This window comes from Schistocerca cancellata, chromosome 5, assembly GCF_023864275.1.
Source record: "Schistocerca cancellata isolate TAMUIC-IGC-003103 chromosome 5, iqSchCanc2.1, whole genome shotgun sequence".
NCBI classification, from domain to species: Eukaryota; Metazoa; Arthropoda; class Insecta; order Orthoptera; family Acrididae; genus Schistocerca; species Schistocerca cancellata.
In genome coordinates, this window is record NC_064630.1 from 368,054,230 (window position 1) to 368,078,745 (window position 24,516).

The 24,516-nt window shown below is 36.7% G+C and overlaps 1 protein-coding gene across 3 annotated transcripts in view; it reads left to right on the forward strand.

The window, feature by feature from the left end:
• Positions 1-24,516, forward strand: part of LOC126188248 (uncharacterized) — a 455,739-nt gene that overhangs the window by 367,151 nt on the left and 64,072 nt on the right. For 2 of the 3 annotated variants that reach the window (XM_049929807.1, XM_049929808.1), the window contains 4 exons: positions 2,140-2,277; positions 3,410-3,553; positions 6,151-6,251; positions 11,187-11,271. In XM_049929807.1, coding sequence (XP_049785764.1) covers positions 2,140-2,277; positions 3,410-3,553; positions 6,151-6,251; positions 11,187-11,271 — 468 coding nt within the window. The remainder of the gene's footprint in view (positions 1-2,139; positions 2,278-3,409; positions 3,554-6,150; positions 6,252-11,186; positions 11,272-24,516) is intronic. The other variant, XM_049929809.1, reaches the window with a different exon arrangement.

Here is a 24,516-nt window from a genome sequence, read left to right on the forward strand (position 1 = left end):
ACCTCAGACTGCAACAATTGAACCACACCTTTTCTCAGTGCTTTGATTATCTATCATCATTCCCTAAAATGAGGAACATCGTACCCAAGATCCTGCCTGCCCCTCCTAAAGTGGTGTTCCATCACCAATTCCACCTTCACAACAGTCTAGTCCATCCCTGTGCCACTCCCGATCCTAATCTCTTGCCACCAGGATCATATTCCTGTGGAAGACCCAGGTGCATGACCTGCCCAATCCACCCACCCAGTACTTCCTATTCCAGTCCTGTCACAGGCTTATCCTACCCCATCAGAGACTAGGCCACCTGTGAAAGCAGTCAGCGCATATACCAACTGTACTGCAGTCATTGCACAGCTTTTTTTTCATGTATATGATTACCTACCAGCTGTCCACAATAACCTACTGCCCCAAACTCTCCAACCAACAGTTTCCACCCCCTTTGCCCTACACCTCCTACCTGTTCATGTCCTCTCACCCTCATTTTGTGCCACTCTCTGCCAACACACCAATCCATCATTCCCCTCCCCTGCTCATCTCTTTTTTCACCCTATCACCCCCCCCCCCCCCTCTCCATGTCACAGCCCCCAGATACTGTGCCTGCCAGGCTTATCATGATCATGCCTCCATATAGTCCCTGAACTCTCCACTAGACAGTGCTGTTTTCTCACTTCACCCATACCTTGCTAACCCTCCCCCTTCCACACCTGGCCCACTCCAGATTGCTACTTTCATTCAACTTGACAGTTGCTTTCTGGTGCTCTCTGCCAGAGATGGCGGTCATGTGTTCATGAGTTGTGCTTGCTTGTGTGAATGCATGAGTGTTTTCTTCTCTAAAAAAAGCTTTGGCCAAAAGCTAAATGTGTAACAGTCTTTTCATTGTTTCTGTCTGCAAGTCAGTATGTCATGTTAGCGGTAAGTAGCAAATTTCCTTTTCCTTATATTTAAATTTTCTGCATCATCGCTAAATTGTAGGCATACGTCTTGGTGGTTTCCTTAACTAGGTCATGTTCGATTTAATCCCGTCCATAATTAATTTAGCTAGTGCTCTGTCTCTAAAGATTTTGATATAAATGCAAACACTCCTTTCTTTTTAGATAACACTGGACTTTTTATAGTTTACAAATGGCTCTGGGCACTATGGGACTTAACATCTGAGGTCATCAGAACTTAGAACTACTTAAACCTAACTAACCTAAGGACATCACACACACCCATGCCAAAGGCAGGATTCGAGCCTGCGACCGTAGCGGTCGCACAGTTACATACTTAAGCGCCTAGAACAGCTCAGCCACAGCGGCCAGCACTTTTGGAACATTGTGACTGCGAACTGTCAGAATTATGTCCCAGATTTCTACAGAGGATCAGTTGCTGTGGCAGATATCTTGCAAGTGCTTTTTCCTCCCTAAAATATGAGTTCAAGTTGGAGACATTTCCTCCGAATAAGGGAATCAGAATAACTAAATAGTCTTGGAATATATGATATGACATGAATGGTTACATATAACAAAAAGTATTTTTTTGCCATTCCATAGGGTAGCCAGTATGTACAGATGTACTAAAACTGGCATAATTATGGTGTAGATTATGTCATGGGATGTCTTCACCTAAATTTAAATTGCAGAAATGCACCTAATATACTGAGGATATTTTATGAACAAATATTTCCGGGTTCTTTTTTTAAAATTTTTTATTATTATTATTGTAACTTCACAAATAAAGTTAAGTGAGTTAGAACAGTTCAAATGTTTGACTACAGAACAGTGTCTTCAGCTGTCTAATAAAAAAGCTGTTGGTGTCATTTTGTGTAACTCTGCTGTAAATTTCAAGTCAGTCAAAGTTCTTTCTAGCCATTCTTCACTAAATTGCAAATTTATATTTGTTGTTTTGACTTCATGGTCAGCGTTCAGTAGAGCTTACAGGAAAAAATGTAGTTAATCTTTAGTAAAATTCCATCATTTAATTTGATGTGATAATATTTTAATCTTTTTCATTATTCCAACCTAAACCTCTGCATTGTTAGGTAATCAACTGTAGTTCCATTACAACTATTCATTCTGAAGTGATTTGTTTAAATGTTACCATACATAACAAGGTGTCTTATGATTATTAGCATTGTAAACTACATCACTTTCTTTGTAGGTGATCTTTATAATGAAGAGCAGCTCTTAAATTGGCTACTCACACAAAAAGACCCTTCAGGAGAAGTAATTGAAGCAGTTGAAGGGGAAGAACTTCAGAAACTTATAAAAGAATCTGACTCACTTGCTGTCTACTTCTGTGAGTATCCAGTTACCTTCAACAGTTATTCAAAAATATTATTGATCAAAGTTTTTACTATAAATAAATATTTCTTTCTGCACATGAAGTAATCAAAAGTGATATTATGCTTGCTTGTGTTAAAATAATGGTCCTACCAATTGATCTTTATCTCACTAAGTCATTATGCAATCACTACAAATTAACTCTTGAATTTAACAATAAGCTTCAGCTCAATACAAACAAGGCTAAAGTATGTTCAAATGTAAACATGATACTATAGCTTCAATAACACTGAAAAAGCTTTCTGATAATTAATGCCATCTCCTTCTTTGCAGTCAGATGCCATTTTCTCAGCTTTAGCTTCTTATTTTCTTTACTACTTTGTTATATTTTCTTTTTCTCCTTAAAGAAATCACTCTTCTGCCCAGCCCTTTCTCAGGCTTGAGTGATGTAAATGAATAATTTGTTATCAAGGTTAGTAAACACACTTACATTTATATGTGGTAATAGGAGGAGCCACTTTTGTGCTAGCAGTCTATTCCCAGTACTACACCATTACATTGGTTGTGATTGTGATTATGATAAACTGATCTAGTGAAAACAGTACATGACTTGAGTGATAGATGCAAAAACACACACAAAATGACAGACCGGTCAGTCAACAACAAAAGAGAGTGTAGCAGCCATTTGAGTAACTAAAACTATTCTGCAAACAAGAATAATAAAAAGTATATTTGAAAGTGTGATTAGGCAGTTGTTAGTGCTCTGGTTATTGTAATGTACTGCCTGATTCAGTAAGTACAGAAAAATTCCACATCATCCCACATCCTTTCTTTAAATATTGGATGACACACACAGCATTATACTGATGTTCACTACAACAATTGGGCCACTGTTTTTTCCTGGCCTCCATCAGAAAATAGAAACATTTAAAATGGACGATTTTGTTTTAAAATCAAAGCACATAAAATACTCAAATGTAAGTATCTTCATAGCCAGTGAAATAGAGAATATAACTATATTTGCATAATTTCATTGGTTACTTAGTCTGAACCTACCAAATTGTATTTAAAATTGAGTTGAACATTTCAGAAAATCCAACTGACAGAATAGTTTTGCTGTCCTTCTTTACTGTGTGAAACTGTCCTAGGGAACCAGACACTGTGTGAACTTTGCAATACGAAGCTATATCGCAAACTGCGACAAAAGAAAGAAACCAATCATCATGCTGAACATCAAGGGGGTATCGAAGGGGCAGAAGGAAGTCATACTGGGCCTGAGACAACCTCTGATGGTATCTTGTGTCCCACTGCTCTCCTATTAGCAAAAATGCAATAGCTATCAAAATGATAACCACAACCGTTTTCTTTGTAATCCTATTGATTGTTATCTTTCCTTTTCATATTACTTGTATAAATTTTAACAATATAACATAGATTTACCATGTAAGAGTAAGAAAGCTCTTCCTTATGATCCTTGCCAATTCATTCTTTCCTACATTGCAAGTAACAATAATTTTGACTGGATTTCATTTCCACATTAATATTAATTTCACTTATGTGGTTATCTTTTTGTTGAAGTACTCATTATTTAGCATGGGTACTATGTTAGCTTAGCCCTTGTGTGTGAAATTGGATGGTGTAATTTTTGGCATCTCTATTTACAGATTTTTGTAGACCAGTCAAAGCATGAGCTAGACCGATTTTATGTGATGATGCGTATCTTACACAGTGTGAATGATATTATTCTAACCGTAGAATGTTGTGATAGGACAGTGTCAGTTCAAATAGCATATTATTGTATGTGATATTTTCTAAATCATTGGTTCTAAACCATTAAAAGATTTGTCACTGAATATGTAGAGTGGCTAAATTATATATTTCTCCTCTAGGCGACTGTTAAAAGTAGAAAATATGTCCATGGTTGCTGCATCTGCATTTCATTGTACAGTTCCTATGTAGATTGAGAACCGTATCTTCTTTATATATTTAATTTGTAGTTGCATGTAAAAGTGTAGGCCTGGTAAAAACAAGAAGACTGATTATGAGATCCCTCTAAGACAGTAGACTGTTTGTGAAAGAGAATGCTCTTAGGATGGTGTTTTTGTTTTAGCAAAGCATATGTGTTATAGTTTTAATTTTTAATTTGTGGTAATAGATTTTCAGTGATTTATTTATTCCGTTTTAATTTTAAACTCATGAAATGGAAGTACTCTGGGAGGAACTGCAATTTAAAAATTCCATTTAATCAGTTCTTCATGTTTTGTGTGAATAACGTAATAAACTTTGAATATTACAGTAATATTCAAAAAGACGAACCCTGCTTAATTAACTTCTGTTTCATGAAATATAAATTGTGTGTGAATCATGTGCATACTGTTGAGAAAGAGGGGATCTAAAGTTTTGATTACCACCGTTAGAGCATTGATTGTCGTGTTAACAACAGCCAGAGAACTTATGCCAACAGTAAGCCAGTGAGTAAGATGGCTAACATGCAGCATGAAGTTTTCTATATTCCTGAGTTTGGGAGATGTTAGTTGCAATTTCATTACAGAGGGTATTTTATCTCTAATACAGCATTGAACACCAGCAAGGACAAACATAAGCCATTGATTTATGCACTTCCAACAAACTGGATGTTTCTGCAAAGACTGACTCACAATCTGAGTACATGTGTTAGATGAGAACATGAGATGAATTTATGTAACGTTTCTTCATAGTCCAAAAAAGTCCACCAATAAAGCTAGCAGAGAACTAGCAATACCTAAACCAACTTTATGGCAAGTTTGGAGGTGCCATTTGCTGTGCAAGCCCTGTTGCTTGCAACTTGTTCAGGCTTTTGTTGAAAATGACAAAGAAAAGCATATTGGATTTTGTGGTGACATGGTAAGGAAGATGGAAGATTGAACATTTCTGTCATGCATAATTTTTAGCAACAAAGTGTTGTTTCATTTTTGTTGTAAGGTAAACTGTTAGCATTGTTTGCTCATGGTGTCTTCAAAACCTCAGGGAAACATTACAACATGAGAAAGGCTCAGTGAAGCTAAATTTGCTTTGTACTTTACCCCAAAACAACGTTTATGGACCATTCTTTTTTGTAGAGGGAACTTTTAGTGGAATAATGTATCTGGACATATTGGAACAATGGTTTTTTCACCGCCTTAGCAAATACTCACAAGATTACATTTTTAACAGGATGGAACTCTGCCCCATTGGTCTCTTAATGTCAAAGCTTTTTTGAATCAGCTCCCTTTTTCAATAGTGGCAAGGCCGTATGGGAAAAGAAGACCTCTCTCTTACTTTCTGACTGCTGGAGTCTGATCGGAAGTCATGTGCCCTTTTCTTCTGGGGCTTTGTAAAAGAGGTAGCTTATGTTCCATCTATACCAAAACACTGGCCAATCTGCAAAACTGTATCACAGCTGTAATGAAGTCAGTAACATAAGAGATGTTTCTTCATGTGTAAAGTGAGTTTGGCTGCCACTTATATGTTTGCCATCCAACAAGAAAGGGGCACATTATTCATTTTTAACCTATGTTTGTAAACTTTAAAGTTTATGTTTTCATCTGCATATCAGGTATTCATATCCAATTTATTCCATGAAATAAAAGTTAGTTATATTTGGTACATCTATTTGAATAAGCCTGTATTATAATATTTCTCTCTATACTTTTATAATAGAGTGACGTCATAAATATGCCAACTATTGTACAGAATTCCATTTTAAGTAATTGCATGAGTTTTGTGTCTCTCTTTATATATGAGAAACATTTGGCTGATTTTATTTTAGTAAAAAATACTGTTTGGAATGAGTCTGAAGTTTACATATGAAAATGTGTATTTCATGTTGTGTGACACAAAAGCAGATATTTAAGTAAATCTATTTTTCCAGACAGTGTTGATGAGTGTGACCAATGTAAAATAATCCTTGAAGAGCTAGAGAATATTGATGATGACTGTGATCGGCATGGTATTACATTCATTAAAACTCAGGTAAATATTCTGGGACGTGATTTGAATATGGAAGCAATTAAAATGATATATCACATTTACCACAATATTCACTCGTATACTTAGATAGTGATTTGCAAAAATACACTATTTCATAATGATCTCAGACTTATCAAATCATTTACAAGAATAACACAAAAAAATGGCTCTGAGCACTATTGGACTTAACTTCTGAGGTCATCAGTCCCCTAGAACTTAGAACTACTTAAATCTCACTAACCTAAGGACATCACACACACCCATGCCCAAGGCAAGATTCAAACCTGCGACCGTAGCGGTCATGCGTTTCCACACTGTAGTGCCTAGAATAACACAGTTTCTCAGTAAATGTATATATTCTTGAAAGATATTGGCTGATTAGATGATTTGACATACACACACTATCTTCTGGTAACTTGGTGTTTTGATTTTTGTTGTTATTGGCTTCTCGGCAGCCTTTTATTCAGTTTCCAAAGCGCTGAGCTGACATAATGGTGCAGTGATTAAAACATTGGACTTTTCTTTTGGATGAGTGAGATTTAATTCCTCAGTATTCGAAATTTATTTATGTTGTTTACCTAAATAACTTCAGGTGAATGTTAAGACAAATTTATAAACAAAGCCACTGCCAATTTTCTGCCCCATTAGTGCCCACTCCAAGCTTATCTTCCATCTCTACTGATGTGGGTGGTAATGGAACATTAACCCTTTAACTGCTCTGGACGTGTTAATGCGTGCACCTTTGTACCTGTCCCTGTGTGTTCTGAACATGTGTACGCACGCCACCAGTCCTTCTACCTGGTACTCTGAATGTGTCTAAGCATAAACACATTCAGAGCCACAGGGACAGGTATAAAGGCACACGCGTTAACACGTCCAGAGCAGTTAAAGGGTTAAAATATAATCTTCTGTCATTTATAAAAATAACTGAAATTACTGTTGGAGATTTGTAGAATTCTCGAGCATCTGTCTTAGTCACATTACAAGTTCTCCACAATATTTTGTCAATCACACTCATTGCCAACTCCAGGGGACTCCTGATGATACTGCTCGCATGGCATCCTGTGGTCCTATCGCTATCCTTGCAGCAGTGGGAGAACTTACAAGTGATCCTGTTGGACACTTAAGAATTTAGCAAGTTATAGATATGCCAAGAAAACATCAAATCACATGTTGTTGGAGATGTCTTGATGCAAGATATCAAGACTAAATGTATCCTAAACTATTTCTCAGTTTCTGGATGGTTTTACACTAATCCAATCATTTCACCTAGTCCTAAACATAAAGCTGCAAATAAGATCTGATAATTGAGCTGTGGAGTAACTCTTCAGGTATGAAAATGATGTTCATGTAGCAAAAGAAACAGTGAAGATAATTATAACAGACAGAGATTCATGCTGGCCACAGTTAAAATAACTAAAAATACTAACAGAACGTGTCATTTTATATTAATGCCTTTCTCTTCTTAATGAAAAAGCAGCCATAGGCTTCAACTTGCTGATGTGCTATCCACAATTAACAAACAACGGACAGAAATAATGTACATTTAGAATACACTGGATTAAGTCAGTGTCAAAATAACTTTAAATAAATGATATGATTATAATAGAAGGAAACATTCCACGAAGGAAAAATATACCTAAAAACAAAGATGATGTGACTTACCAAATGAAAGTGCTGGCAGGTTGACAGACACACAAACGAACACAAACATACACACAAAATCCAAGCTTTCGCAACAAACTGTTGCCTCATCAGGAAAGAGGGAAGGAGAGGGAAAGACGAAAGGATGTGGGTTTTAAGGGAGAGGGTAAGGAGTCATTCCAGTCCCGGGAGCGGAAAGACTTACCTTAGGGGGAAAAAGGACGGGTATACACTCGCACACACACACATATCCATCCACACATATACAGACGCAAGCAGACGTATATGTGTGGATGGATATGTGTGTGTGTGCGAGTGTATACCCGTCCTTTTTCCCCCTAAGGTAAGTCTTTCCGCTCCCGGGACTGGAATGACTCCTTACCCTCTCCCTTAAAACCCACATCCTTTCGTCTTTCCCTCTCCTTCCCTCTTTCCTGATGAGGCAACAGTTTGTTGCAAAAGCTTGGATTTTGTGTGTATGTTTGTGTTCGTTTGTGTGTCTGTCGACCTGCCAGCACTTTCATTTGGTAAGTCACATCATCTTTGTTTTTAGGTATAACTTTAAATAAATTTACATAACACTGTATAGTAAACGACCCATGACAGTGAAAGACTTATCATACAATTACGTTCAGAAGTATAAACAAAAATTATCGGTCAACAGATATGTTTATAAGATAGAAAAGTTCTACAAGACTGTGGTATCCTAAATGTAACATTTTTCTGTAGAGTAAAATCTTATTCTTGTACAACTGCATAAACACGAAATACTGACTAAATATGTTCCATAACTGTGCTGTAAAACTATGATCACTAGATTACCAAAAATGAGCACTGCCTTACATGAAAATGAGAGTGACATGCCTGAAGGTCTCTCGGGCATGCTGCCGGGTAGACTGGTTGTTGAAGAACGAATTTTCAACGGCGTAATGTGCCATCATCATCAGGTTACTCCTGTTGACTGTCAACAGGAGTAACCTGATGGTGATGGCACGTTACACCGTTGAAAATTCATTCTACAATGACCAGTCTACCCGGCTGCATGCCTGAGAGACCTTCAAGCATCTCATTCACCAGGAAAATCTACGATCACACATGAGAGTGACATGGTTTTCACCAGTTTCTGTTTGCTATTCCCCATGGCAGTCGTAGAAAACATTTCTTTTCAGTGATACTGATATATCAGATTACTACAGTATTACACATGCACTGCAAAAATCTTGAGATAAGTTGGCAGCCATAAAAACTCGATTTCATTTTCAGTACATGACTGGAGTAAGTAACATAAAGGGAATGTCATGCAAGATGGAATGAGAGCAGAAAGACTTTGTCTAGAATTAATAATGTAATTAACTCAGCACATTATGAGATGAGAGTCATCATGGGAACAGTATGTCACAGAAAATTCCCAATTTGCATTAGAATTAAGAATGTAATTAGTACATATTACTGAAAAAAATGATTGTAGAGAGGCTGTTGCAGTTGAAATGTAAAGAGAATGGGTTTACAGTAACAGTTGGTAATTACTACTTATTGTGAATAGTTATGGACATTTTAAAACTTTGGCATATACAGGGTTTCTATATAGTTGTACTACCATTTCAAAAAATAGAGATAGAGCATCGTGGTTTATTGTAATATGACAAACTGGTGATTTGCATTTCCAGAAATGTGGAACATTGCTTCATATGAAAACAGGCACTTTTCCAGGTAGTCATTGTAAGTATCTATGGAGGTCAACATCGACATGTGAATGCATATCACAGAGGATGATTATTTGGTTCCAATGATTGGACTATTTGCTCTTTGTATACAAAAAGGTGGAACCACTTATGTAACACTTTATGGAGAGTTGATCTTGCTTCATGCAATCTGTGTGTTGCATCACAAATTGACTTCAGTGAAATGCAACTTGCACTCCACCAACATATGTTGACATAGGGGGATGTCCACTTAGAGGAAGACCTATGACACTGGGTGTCTCTTTCAAAAAGAAGTCATGGACCTCATATTTTATGTAACCGTTTGATTCATATGTTATTTTCAAAGGTTGACAATCAGTTTTTTTTATTTCAAAAATAGGGAAGTAGTTTTTGTAATAGTGAAAGCTTATTACATTTTGAATCTTTGATCTCAGCTGTCTGTAGTAACACATAATATATTATCTTTGTCACATTAACTGTGTGTTTATTGTATATAATTTTTTATAAAATATTGAAGGTAATTAATGCAGAAGGCCAAAACATATATTGTGCAAGCAATGTTCGAATTCATAGAAATATCTGAAAAAGGAAAAGACCTTTTCCATACCTTCAGGAAGAGAAGTTTGAGTTTAACTGTGGGCATTTATGCACGCCTAAGGAGAGATTCACCTGATATTAAAGAAAACAAATCATTCTGGAACACTGACTCATAATCAAAGCAGTAAAATGTGAACTGTGACTTTGCAAATCAATTTAGGGCTGAGCCTTGCTGACCCAACTTTTGTTTGGTGTTGAGACATTTCAGTTGCCACAGTGTAAAGAGGTTTCTGCCTAGCATACACATGCCACCCTCCTTGCTTCTAGATGATGCTGTATCATAATTTAAAATATTTAGATTATACGAACACTATATTCATAGTCCTGGAAAGAGAGATCATGAATGTGTTAGCACACTGCGTAGATTCTTTTTCTGAAAGAAGACCGGGGATGCAGTGTTCTTACTCATCCCAACAGCTAATAATCAAATCACCATCATCAATGGCTTAAGCTCATATTTCAAAACACACATTAAATAGGACTGAAATTTAACCAAGTTCATAGGGGTGAAATGTTATGGTCAAGATCTTTTCATTACAATCTGCCATAAATATTTCTCTCTAGTGCAATCAGAAAATGTTTCTTACGGATCACTCCAATTTAATGATTTTAAATGCTAGTTAGCAATTGATATTATACATTAAAAAATTAAATAATAGAAAAATTTTGAAAATAAATGCTAAGTTTAAGTCTTTTCCACATAACAAAAGCTGGAAATTATGTTATTGAATAGCTGGAGCTTAAATGAGATGTCATCAGCACAACAGCGTTCTTGAAGAGTGTGAGTTCAACTTATGTGAAATGATATATACTATTAGTTTAACAAAACTGAAAAAAAAGAAATGTGGTGAAAATATGTATCAAACAATTTAATGATTTTCTTTTACCAATGTTCTGCTGTCATGCTTGGTCTGGTGAATACTTTTTTTTTTACTCATAATGTTTGTGTGTGTCATTAAGTGGTTTTTATTATGTACCTTTCTTATATATATAGGATGCTACTGTAGCAGAAGAGTATGGCGTATCAGATTTTCCTTCCTTGGTCTATTTTGAGCGTGCAATACCAAATGTTTTTGAAGGTATGTATTACAGGTGACTATGATTTCATTTTATTTACATTGACAGACTCATATCTCAGTATAAAAATCCAACATGATGAAATGTTTGAACATATTTGATTAATGAAATTTGTGACATTATTAATGTAGCTATTATTATTTTACAGCTGTCACAATATACAAGAATATTTTAACATCATATACTGTGGTTTTAAACCCATTACTTTGTTTATAAAATAGTTATATTGTGTATGCCAGTTTGAACATTTACATTACAAAGTTTATTTTATTACCTCAAACAATTTAAAATAAACTCTGTTTGAAAAACTTAAAGTACTCATGAATGACAAAAACTTAACACAAAATTAACTACCTTGTATAAAGAAAACTAAAGAAGATGAAGCTACCTCATGTTCCTTGTTGTTGGGCACTTAGGGTTCCTATTTTGCATGAAGTCCAGTGGAAATTAATTAAAGTTTTACTATTTGTCTTGTTATCATTGGTTTCTTCTTATCAGGAAACATGGTCAGAAACTGCTCTTTGTTGGTGCTAAAACTTAAGGATTACAGGATTTCATTTAGTTCGTGAATTGTAGTATTTGTAATTAAGTAATAGAAGTTTGATGCAGTCACATGGTTTATTTGATGTGCTGAACATGTCTCTACAATAATAATATGTTGCCTAGCGCTAGTACATTCAGATTCATCCATCTGCTACCACTACTAGACTGCAAGATGTATGAGTGATTTGTAAGATTCTTCATTTGTTTGTAAAATGAGCTAAGCAGGAAAGTCTTTAACATCTGATATTAATATCACTGTGAAGGCTGCTCCACTCTAGCCTTTGTACCACTTTCTTATAAAATAAAGTTTTCTTTCTGGTTTGTTGATGCCTCTAACTCACTGCTTATAAGTCCGTGGTAGGTGACTGAATACCTGGCCCTGGAAATTCTTCCTCCCCCATTCTGCTGCTAGCTGCTGGAAAAGGGCCAGATGGGAAAACCACTACTGGGAGTGCATCAGTCCAGCAAGTCACAGGCACAGTATCATGGTATGGCATCGGTGGACAGTAGTGGGCAGGAATGATGATGGTATGGTCTGTGGCATTGTCATTGATGTTTGCTGACAAAGATAGACAGCATGACTTCTTGTACCATTTAGGCTTCATCAGCAGCAACTTGATCAGATCATGAAACATAATCCCCAAATGTGTGAATATTTTGCAATAAACTTGCAACACTTTTCTGTAATGAAAAGGGTTAGTGATTCGCATGGTTATGCAGATCTCATTTTCTGTCCTCTGTCCTACATAACACACACTTTCATATGCCTAATAAGAATATAAATAGATAACTTTTTATTACACAGCATATTTACAGTTCATCATTTGTATACATGTAAGTATGTGTAACTTCAGGTAATATGTTTTATTCAGGGGTTTTGCTAATGCATCAACTTTCCCATGTGATTCGATTGGTCAGTCACTTTGTTTACATTTCAGTTCCAGACACAGTCTTCTCTGTACCATGAAATGTTGCTCTTATCCGTTTGTAAACTACCTGCTCCAATAATTCAGGCAGTCTGCTTGGAAATAACCACACTGTTGCTTAACTGTCAGTAGTCAGTTGGTATGTGCTGAGTTCACGTGCTTCTATATCACATGTGAATACTAAACACTTGTTCACTGCCCACATGCACTTCCTTACTCATGGTTCATTACCTATCTGCACCAGTTCTTCACTCGTCTGCACATTGGTGAGTACTGAATAATTCTCCTTAAACTCACTGAACATTTCCTGTAGTTAAAATACTTATCAACCAATGCACAAAGTGTCATTTATAGAGCATTTGACCAACCTAACCACTTCATCCACATATCTGCACATAATAACAAAATACATAAACACTCACACATCAACCTAGTATATCCCAGATGTCACACAGTAAATACTGAGCAAATCTCTCTGGGATCAATGTAATTCATTCCATATAAACATAACTTAATGCTTGCTCAGAATACTATATATCAGTATCTTGGAAATACCTGACCAGTCACATAAAACACTGAGTGAGAAGTAGAGGAAGCAAACCGAACTCCGTCCGAACAGGCCTTGGAAGGCAATGACTGGTCGCCGTGTCATCCTCAGCCCACAGGTGTCACTGGATGTGGATATTGAGGGGCATGTGGTCAGCACACTGCTCTCCCGGCTGTATGTCAGTTTATGAGACCAGAGCTGCTACTTTTCAATCAAGTAGCTCCTCAGTTTGCCTCACAAGGGCTAAGTGCACCCCACTTGCCAACAGTGCTCGGCAGACCAGATGGTCACCCATCAAAAGTGCTAGCCCAGCCCAGCAGTGCTTAACTTTGGTGATCCGATGGGAACTGGTGTTACCACTGTGGCAAGGCCATTGGCAGAGAAAGCAAATCGTGTGAAAATTTAACTTTCTATACATTCTTGCACACTGTTGCACTAACACTTATATAAACAGCACTGTAAACACCTTTGAACATTCTAATCTTATGTGATAATCCTGCATACCATTCCTATGACAGTAGTTTATGTACCTTTTAAATATGATAGAACATTTCCATTGAAATAAGGTTGCTCATAACTTCTTAAGATCATGATGAAAATACAGTTCTTCCATATTCCCAGAATTTTGGTAGCACAGTAAGTCTGCACCTGGATTCATAATTCTCAAGATAATTTACAACCCTGTGTACAAATACTCTCTTTTCTCCACTTTTTTATTCATCAGTGATGACTTCAGATGATTGCATATTAAAATTTTGTCTCTTACTTAAAAATGCCCCCATTGTGTGATGCGTTTGTCATAAAACTTTTTTCGTTCATCAGCCTTGGCGTGAAGGTTAATCAGTGCTTGTCTGATTTTGCCCTCATGTGATACTTTTGTTGTTTTTTACTTCGTTATGGGCCCTGACCACTCGTTGTGTGTGGATTGTCCGAACATAAGCTCTTGTGGTTATAACCACTCATCATTTGTTACAGCTGATTCACACTTTCTTCAAAAGTTGTTGATAGGCTCCTACTTTTCAAACAATATGTTTGCATAAATGGGTTCATCTCTTTAAAAGCATGCCCAGCAAGAGTCATTTCTTGATTAAATGAATATCAGCCAGAAATCATTTAAATTAGAAAGAGTTCCATATTTTACTGGCAAATTGTGTCCCATTATATGACAGTAAAGCATCAGGTTTGCCCACAGTGAGTAAGTAGTCATCAGGCATGTGCCTAGTAACTGATGTGCTGACAGCTTTCTTAAATGCATACAACTTCCTGCATTTGTAAAAATATTGAAGATCTAAGTGAAGGTGCACATTTGTTAATTGGTACAATTTCCATCAGTTTCATAGTTGGATATGATTCACCTCTTCTACATTTATTCAGTTCTTTACTTTTCTGGCAAATAACACATTTTCTCAAAGTGTTTTGTATTTGCCTTCATATGTTGTTGAAGCAGTATTCTCAGCTAACTTTTTCATACACTTAAGCGCATCATACTGCCCCCAACTGTAATGGGGATACCAAACCAATTTCTCATGTGATTCACACAGAATGCATACCATCCAATGATCACTGTTAACGTGCTGCAGGTAGAACAAAATTGTCACAACTGATGACATAGTGTCGACACAGTTTGTCGTGACTCCTCTGTCGAAACCTCTCTCATGCTTCTTGTCAGTAGATCCTGTTCATACAACTCAGACATATGGTGACACCCATCCAAGAAGTACAACAACACTTGATTTTTATCAGTAAAACCTTGATATACAGGTTAGTTCAGGATTTACAGGTATTCAGTTCTAACATACAGATAACTGTGATAAAACATGTTCAGTTATGTTTTGTTCTTCCTCGAAGTAAAATATTTCAAATTCGTTCTCTTGAGGAAAAAGTGTCCATCTAGTGAGTCATGGGTGAAGCAGCTGGCAATACAAAAGAAAACTCAAAGGCTTGTGACCAATAAAGATGTTAATGTGATGTCTGTATAGATAATAATGAAAGTGGTGGAGTGCCCATATGATTGCAATTGCTTCTAATTCAGTCTCTGAAGAGACCCATTCACAGGTATCTAAGACCTAGCTACCAACTCCTATTGTACAGAAGATTGACTTTCCATTAATTCCTTGAATTTTCAATAGACAGAACCCCAAGCCTATTCTGAAAGCATCCATCATAAATTCAAATTCTGGATTCATAAGGGGATGGTACAACATTCTGGCATTACTGAACTTCCTCTTGTTTCCTTCAGAAGCTCATTGGTATCTGTCATTATGCTTCTTCGTTAATCTTAGTACTTCATTGTTTAATGATTGGGTGTTCATCTACTGTCAATAAAATTTTCAGAGTCATAGGAAAGGTCTCAGTTGTTTCTTGTTGTGTGGTCTCAGAAACTTTCTGCTGGCACTTACCTTTACTGGATCAGAGTAATTCCTTCCAGTGTTACTACATATTCTAAATATTTCACTTCTTTCCATCCAAATTTAGATTTGGTGAGATTTACTGTTATTCTAGCATTGTGAAATGCTTGCAGTAGTCTCTTAATTAGTTTTAATGTACTTCCCAAGTCTCCTTTTCCATCAACAAATCATCCACATATACATTCACTTTTTTCAGTAGGTCATCTCGTACAGCTTGAAATGTTTCCTGGGTATCTCTGTGACAGTTCCACTGAGTAAAGTAATGTGTTAGATGGAAGGTACACTGCTGATGTCTAAACATTTTTCTCATTACTTACATCTTGACTTGAAAATCTCTCTCTCTCTCTCTCTCTCTCTCTCTCTCTCTCTCTCTCTCTCTCTCTCTTTCTCTCGCCCTCTCCCTCTCTCCTTCTTGCTCTCCCTCTCCCTCCCCCTCTTTCCCTCTCTTCAAATCAACATCCACCTATACCATGTATGCCTTGTATTGTTGAGTTGTTCTCCTTTTCGGTGTGCTGCTGAGTGCTGAAAACTCGACAGTGGACCACTTCTCTCCCATTTACTAAATGAGAGAATTTTCTTCTTTTGTAAACCACATATATTGTAACACCTCTTGATACTCAAGAAACAGCTTCTAACAATTCTCTGCTCACTTGACACATGTATTTCAAACACATTCACAATGATCAGAGTCACAGTTAATAGCAGACTCTACTAACTCGAGTCTGCAGCTCATGGTGTAGTGGTCAGCACTGCTGCCCCTGGATCATGGGATCCTGGGTACGACTGCTGGCCAGGTTTGGATTTTCTCCACTGAGGGACTGGGTGCTTGAGTTGTCCTCATCATTTAATCACCTGTCAGGAAATAGTGAGACTGGATAGTGAAAAGATTGAGAATTTGTGCACACACTGATAACCATGCCATTGAGTGACCCACAAACCAAATCATCATCATGATCATCATCTACTAACTTAAACTTCTTTTGTTCTGTGACTTTTTCATGAATTGTCACGACCATCTTCTTCCAAGGGGGCTGGTGCAACTCTGAGGCAGGAGTCCTCTGCATGGAGAAAACATTAAGAACAGCAAGTGTTGCCAAACATAAGCCACCAACAGCATTGCCACATCCTGTAGCAACACCATTTCCATTGCCATTTAGTTAACACACAGATACAGAGAAACCCCATGCATAAATGTGTGTCCCACTTTCCAAACTACATTAAATAAATTTCATTCCGCTGTTGATGATCATTATTTGTTGGTCCTAAATCCTCTGTGCAACACATCACCTTAACAAAGTTGTACGTTATGCAATAATCTACATGACTACTCTGCAGTTCACACTTAAGTGCTTGACAGAGGGTTCATCGACCTACCTTCACACTATTTCTTTATCATTTCACTCTCGAACAATGTGGTGGAGAACGGAACACTTAATTGTTTCCGTGTCAGACCTGATTTGATTTTTTTCTTATTTTCATAATTTTTTTTTATGTTGATGGGTATCAACAAAATATTTTCACATGTTTTTGATGTGCTTGTTCCGATTTGTGTTCTTGATAATTATAATCTCTAGGTATTTAATAGAATTGACAGCCTTTAGAGTCATGTGCTTTACAGTGTAACCCAAAATACATTCTAATGCAGCAATGAAAATTCCTCCACACAAATTCAGACCAAATGATAGATCTCAAAATTTGTAACTGTGGCTCACAACTCTGAATGCAGTGTAATAACCTTGAATCCTTCTTAAAAGCTGTGTGCCAGTATGATGAATGTAAAATGTTACTTGTCAAGTACTTCATTCTGTAGCTTTTTATATTTATTGTTCTAAGTTCTTTGGTCTAGTTCAACTTCAGTCAAAACCTTGTTAAGTACTCTTCCATGTAACGCAAGTATAATAATGTTTGAAGTTTATTCATTACTAGCAACAAATTGTTGTGTGGGCTTTTACTTTCTTCAGTAACATTCCATTCTAACATCTGGCATGTTTCCTTACTTACAGCAGCTCTCTTGGTGGAGGGAACTGGATTAATTGGCATATCAAATGGTTTGTGTGGTTTAACTTGAAATTTTTATTCATACTTTTGGATGAAACCTAGTGTGTCCTGAAACATGCCTGCATGCAGAAAGAGAATTGATTTAATGTCTTTTTGGTTTACTTAATCTAAGTGATCAGATTCCTGCATCTTGTCAGCAGTTGCTTTCATAGCAATCAGTATCAGTCAGATTCATTTCCACTTCTTCTCCCTGTATTCACATTGAAGTTTACCTTCAGTAAGATCAATTCTTCCTCTAATATCCCAATTAAACAATCAACCACTCTATTCTATATGTTCCAGCACTTTCTCACTAATTTCAGTTTTGATCTGTGCTGTAATCTTCACTGGATGTCTGTGGTTGCCTACTGCACCCAAATCTTGATGTTACTTGCTGGTAGTGTCAGAATTTCCGTGTTCTTCTTCCACTGATTATGTATTTTGTTGGCTTTTTTGTTTTCTCCTTTACACTTGTTTATGGCAGCTTAGCTCATATGATGCTCATTATTTGTATTTGATTCCTGATTTAAAGTGTCTCTAATTAATTCCACATTCTGGCACCTACTGAAACAGATCTTCCTCGTGCCTCCACAATTCCCTGTGGCTCAGCACTTACACATGTGATCGTTATGCATTTCTTTGTCTCTTTATAACTCCTTTGATTTTCTGTGTGTGATTGCTGATGGCATGTTCTGCTTTGAATCTCTGTTTTTCCTGTTTTTTTTTTTTCTGTCTAATTTCCCCTGTCATATCCTTTAGTGTTTCAGTCTTCTCATCTGCTGTCCTATGTTCTCCTTTGGTTAAATCTCTCCCATCATTTCTGTTTCAGTACAGCATGTGTCACATTCCATTGAGCACTGTGCCTCTCGCATCATTCTTTTCTCTCGCTTGGTGATTGTAACAGCTGCCAGAATCAACATATCTTTCTCATAAATCACCTGTCCCTGGGAAATACACTGGCTTCCATTACCTTAAAAAATGCACTGATCGTCAGTCTCCTCTCTGGTCTCTGTGAGGCCCCAGTTTTTTAAATTTTCTGGATGTCAGTCTGCAGAACCTCCTTTTCCCAGTATTTAGCCTTATTCAAATATTCTTGAAAATAGTCTCAAAGACATCCTTCAGATGGATTAAATGGCTCTAGATTCAGTACTTCCTTCCATAATCTGTCCTTTATTCCCTGGGACCAGTATTTATGTAGAAAAGTTTCTTCAATTTCGTCATATCTATTATAACCATCTGCATCTTCAGCAGCTCCAGTGTAACGTTTCCTTGCATAAATCCTCCTGCAAATTTTATTTTGTGTCTGGCACTCCAGTTCTGGGGGAAAGATTTTATGAACATGACTGAATGTACATCTTTCCTTCCCAGTAGTAATGTCATGAACTGTTGATGCTTTAGCATGCTACCTTTTGTTATGTAAGTGGTAACATTTGGTTCTACAGATCCTCATATCAGTGACAGTAGTAATTTTCAGCTCCAGTCATGTAAGCAGACTAATGAATTTAAATCTAGTATGTCGTGGCATAATGTCTGGACGTGTATCCATTGAAAATACATTCTACATAACTAGGTTGTTTTTTTTACTGTCCTATTCACTCTGCATTTTATTTAATCTCATTCGCTTCACATTGGCTAGATGTCAGTCTTCATTTCTCCAATGGAATTTGGTATAGCACTTGATTTATGATCTGTACCTGAACTCATGATTTGCAGTCTGATTTCCATCGCATTCACAATGTAATTTACCTTGACTTACCTATTATTTACCTATTGACCTATTATTTACCTATTATATTCTTACCTTGACTTGAGTTTTATTGACCTTGTTTATCAGGATTTCTTTCATATTCATCAAACTTCTGATCCATGAATTCTCCTAGATATTGAACTGTTTCTGTTTTGTTCTGGTTGAAGGCCTTCTGTGCAGCCTTATCAAACTCTCCATTTTTGTCTTCTACTATCTAAATTTCGTATCAGACATTTCTTTCATTTGCTTACCCTTTTCTTCTACCCATTTCTTGAACCTGCATACAACCTCTGTTGAAATATTGTCCACTTTCTTCTGTTGAAATATTGTCCACTTTCTCCAAAATGTCCTTATTTCAACTAACTTCTTTTAAAATAGCTTTAATTTTGCAAACTTCTTATGAAGTATCTTTAATTTTGCTAACCTCCTCCAAAACTGAATTTATTTTCACCATTTCATTACACCCTAACTCCATTTTTTTTTCTAAAAGATCACTGAGCTTTCCAATTATATCACCTTCTTTAGCAGCCATTCCTGAAATTATTTTCTCAAAGCTCAGAAAGATGTTCTTATTCTAAATACACCAAGTAAAATACCTTTCACCACTTCTGAAATTAAAATTTTCATGCTACTGTAAGTAATGTCATCTTCTATCATTCACTCTAAACAATGCTCCATGTTTGTCATGCAGCTGTTGTCAACCATTACATTCAAAGCTTCTAACCATCTATATTTTTGTACAAAAGTTACTGAAAAAGCATCTGGGTATGCATTACGTGGTAATATTAAATTGCATTTAGTGCATCTTCAGCTCCTCTTAAATCCAAATCATCACAAACTTCGTGTACGTATTTTGCCAGTGTCATATGGATGGCAGACTGTGACCTTGTCTGGCATTGAATTTTATGAAATAAAAAGACTCAGTGAATCTGTTTTGAGTTACAGTTGATATTTACTTTGTACTTTCCTCACAATTATGTTGTCTTCTCGCTAAAATTCTAAGATTGCAGCGAAGTTGCTATGTTCTGGAGCACAGTGCCCAAATTCTCATGTTCATCATCATGGCTCAGGACTCCTAGTTTTTATGAATTTTGGTGGAAATTAATTAAAGTTTTACCTCTTCTCTCATTGTCAGTTTATACTTGGCAGGAAACATCTAGTCAGGATCTGCCCTTTGTTTATGCTAAAACTTTAAGACAACAGAATTTCATTTAGTTCATGATTCATAGTATGTGCAAATAAATAATAATAGTTTGATATAATAACTTGGTTTATTTGAAGTGCTGAAGGTCCTTCTTCATGGTAATAGCTCGTTGACAGTAATGTTTTACTGCACATCTGCTTTACTTTTGCACTTATTCGCCATTTACATGTACACAATTTCTGTAATGCTGCACCACCTTCTTTAACCCCTCTGCCTAGAAGTCTGCCACTTGAAAATTGAACCAGTTGGTAATTCCAGTCTTGAATTCATCGTCATACTGAAATTGTTATCCACCCAGCCATTTTTTCAAATGGAAGAAGAGGAAATAGGAACTTGGTGCAAGGTCGAGACTGTACAGAGGATACTCAAAAAGTTCGCAATGAAAATCTTGAATCCTCTCCTTGGTATCAGCAGCAGTGCGAGAGTGTGCATTATTGTGAAGGAGGATTATGCCAGACAACAGTTTCTCATGGCATCAGTTTTGGATCGCACGTCTCTGTTTGGTTAGCATTTCACAGTATACGTCAGCTGTAATTGTTGACCCAGTGGCCATGAAATCAATCAAAAGGATGCTCTTTACATCCCAAAATGCAGTATCCATAATTTTTCAATTCAAGAATGAAGTTTGCTTAAACGTTTTTCGTTTGGGTGAACTTGAATAGCATCACTGCATTGAATGTTGTTTCAATTCTGCATTGGCGTATGATGTCCATGTCTCATCTCCCAAAACAGTGTGAAAAAGCAAATCATCTCCATCTTGTCTGTGGTGCTCCAAAATCTGTCCTGCACTGAGCATTCTTTGCTGTTTGTGCTGATTGGTGAGCATTTTTGGAACCCACCTCACACACAGTTTATGATACCCAAGCTGTTCAGTAACAATCCTGTAAATTGAGGCTTGAGTAACATTTTGAAATTCATTAGTCAGACCAATGATCATCAATTGTGAATCAAATCAGAGATTTTGGTTTAGTTGATCAACGATGTTGTTGGTCCAAATACTGGGCCTGCCACTCCACTGTTCATCATGAAAATTTGTGCAGCCATTTTAAAATTCTTGGCATCATTTTCAAACTTGTTTGTCTCTCATTATTTCAGGCCCATATTCTAGGCATAACTCACAATGAATTTCAGCAACTGGAGATCCTTTTGCCTGCAAAAATCTAATCACACTGTGCACTTCACAACTGGCAGGATCTACAATTGTTTTGACCATTGTGATATGCTCCCACCAACTGGTAAACAACTGCAGTAATTTCCTAAAGAGTCGGTAGACAGTGCAGCATGTGTGAAACTTCATTCAGGTGTACCATCAGTTAAATATTAGTTGTTGGACCTTAAGTTTTGGAATACATCTTGTAGAATGCAAGAGGGTTGAGTGTTTTGTAAGAATCTATTTTGTTTATAAAACAAGTTAAGTGGGAAATTCTTTAACATATAATATTAACATCACAGCTAAGAGCCTGCTCCATTCATGTCTTTTCATCACTGTATAATCAGAATGTTTCACCACATACGGACATTACAGCTTGCATAAGGATTCCTCCTACCAGCCTGCTGGTTATGTGAGCATTGGAAAAGTCTTCACGTCTGTTCATACTTCTAAATTTCAACGATGTCAATAAATAAGTATTCTTCTGAGTTTAGCAGTATTAAATTATCTGTGTAAGTGAGCATATATCTCAAGATTTCCTGATTGTTTTATTTGTAGATGATATGAAAATAGCAATAAAATAGCAAATGAAGTATGGTTTTAAAAAGAGGTGTTAACAAAATTTTCAAGGACATAATTATATACCTACATTTACATCTGTCGATTGCAAGCCACCTTGTTTTGTGTGACTGAGGGTATTTTGTGTAACAGTGTCACTTCCCCCCTTTCCTGTTCCAGTCACAATTTGTGTGCAGGAAAGAAATATTGTTGGTAACCAATACTTCTCCTGTAACACCTGCCACAGGAGTTGAGTGAACATCTCCTTGATACTTTCAAGCTTACTGAATGAACCTGTGAAGAAATGCACGGCTCTTCTTTGGCTCTTCCTCAGTTCCTCTGCTAATTTTATATTGTAAGCCTGATAGGCAGTACTCAATTATCGGTTGGATGAGGATTTTATGGTGAAATACACTTCCTAAAGATTGTTTAATGAATCTCAGTTTGGCATCTGGTTTTCCTGTTATATGGGATTGTTCCACTTTCAGTCATTCTCTATGCATTCTCCCACATATAAAAAAAGTCAACAATGCACCATGTAGGAATTATCCAGATGGGAACGAAATTGGATTGGTAGATAAGATATACATGTACAGACAAACAAACAATTACAATTTCAGAAAAAAATAGGTAAATTATTCAGGAGGAAGAGGTTAACAAATTGAGCAAGTCAGTAACATGTTGGCCCACATCTTTGTGCAAGCAGTTATTCAGCATTGCATTGATTGAAAGAGTAGTTGGACATCCTCCTGTGGGATATGCTGCCAAATTCTGTCCAATTTGCATGTTGGGTCATCAAAATCCTGAGCTGGTTGGGGGACCCGGCCATAATGCTCCAGACATTCTCTATTGGGGAGAGATCTGGTGACTTTGTTCACAAAGGTAGGGTTGGGCAAGAATGAAGACAGGCAGTAGAAACTCTTGCCATGTGTGGTCTTGCATTATTCTGCTGAAATGTACCATATTTACTTGAATCTAAGCCGCACTTGAATCTAAGCCGCACCTGAAAAATGAGACTTGAAATCAAGGAAAAAAAATTTTCCCGAATCTAAGCCACACCTGAAATTTGAGACTCGAAATTCAAGGACAGAGAAAAGTTTTAGGCCGCACCTCCAAATCGAAACACAATTTAGATAGGATGAATGATGATACAGCTACAGTAGTTTGGTTCGAGTCGTAAGCTTAGCAGTTAAGCTTTACCAGGTAGCCATTGCTATGCATCAAGCGTGCTTCGTCTGGTTTGAATCGATTGCTTATTTTGCTTTGATCTGATAAGTGCTGTTCTCTTTGTTATAGTTGTTTACATCACTCTAGGCTGAAAATGCATTATTGTACTGTGTCATGCATTGTTTGTCGCATACTGATAATAAGTGTTTACGACCTGTCGCCGCTCGTGGCATGGCTTGCTTTTGTTTGCGTTACCGTCGCTTACAATAAAAAAAAAGAGAGGAATTGTCTCATTAGCGAAACAATGGCAAGAGACTGCTATTTGTTGTTACTTACACTGCTGCTTTCTTTGATACTGATCAACAAGAACCAAATAATAGACTGCGTATGATAGATGTTCTGAACGAGAGTTTAGCTAAAATTTTTCTCCGTTTAAAAATCTTTGCAGACGTCTCTTTTGTACATTACATTCTGCACAGAAATTTGAGTTATCTTAGATTTTAAAATCTAGTAAATTGCCGTGCTTCATTTCTGATTGTATCACTATTAGGCATAAGAATAATACGAATATAAACATGACATGATATGTATATTCTTCCGCATTTGCTGCTGTCTCACACTAGTTTCGTAGGTTATTACGCAGACAGGATTTAAATGAGATAGCAGCAAACATGAAAGAATACATGGCAAAATGTTTATATTCGTATTATTCTTATGTTGAAGAGAATACTGCATGTGATTCGCAATTCATAAAAGTTCCTATTAGCAACCATCTCTTCTCACAGGTAGGAAAAAATTCAGAATGTAGAGTTGGCCATATTGACAAACATCCCAAATAGTCTTGCCAGTCGGATTTTCGTAGTACATTGAAATGCTGCTACATTCAAAGATGAACAACACTGAAATTGTATTTACTTCATTGGATAATGTATGAAAATACAGTGGTCGAAACTCGGGGAG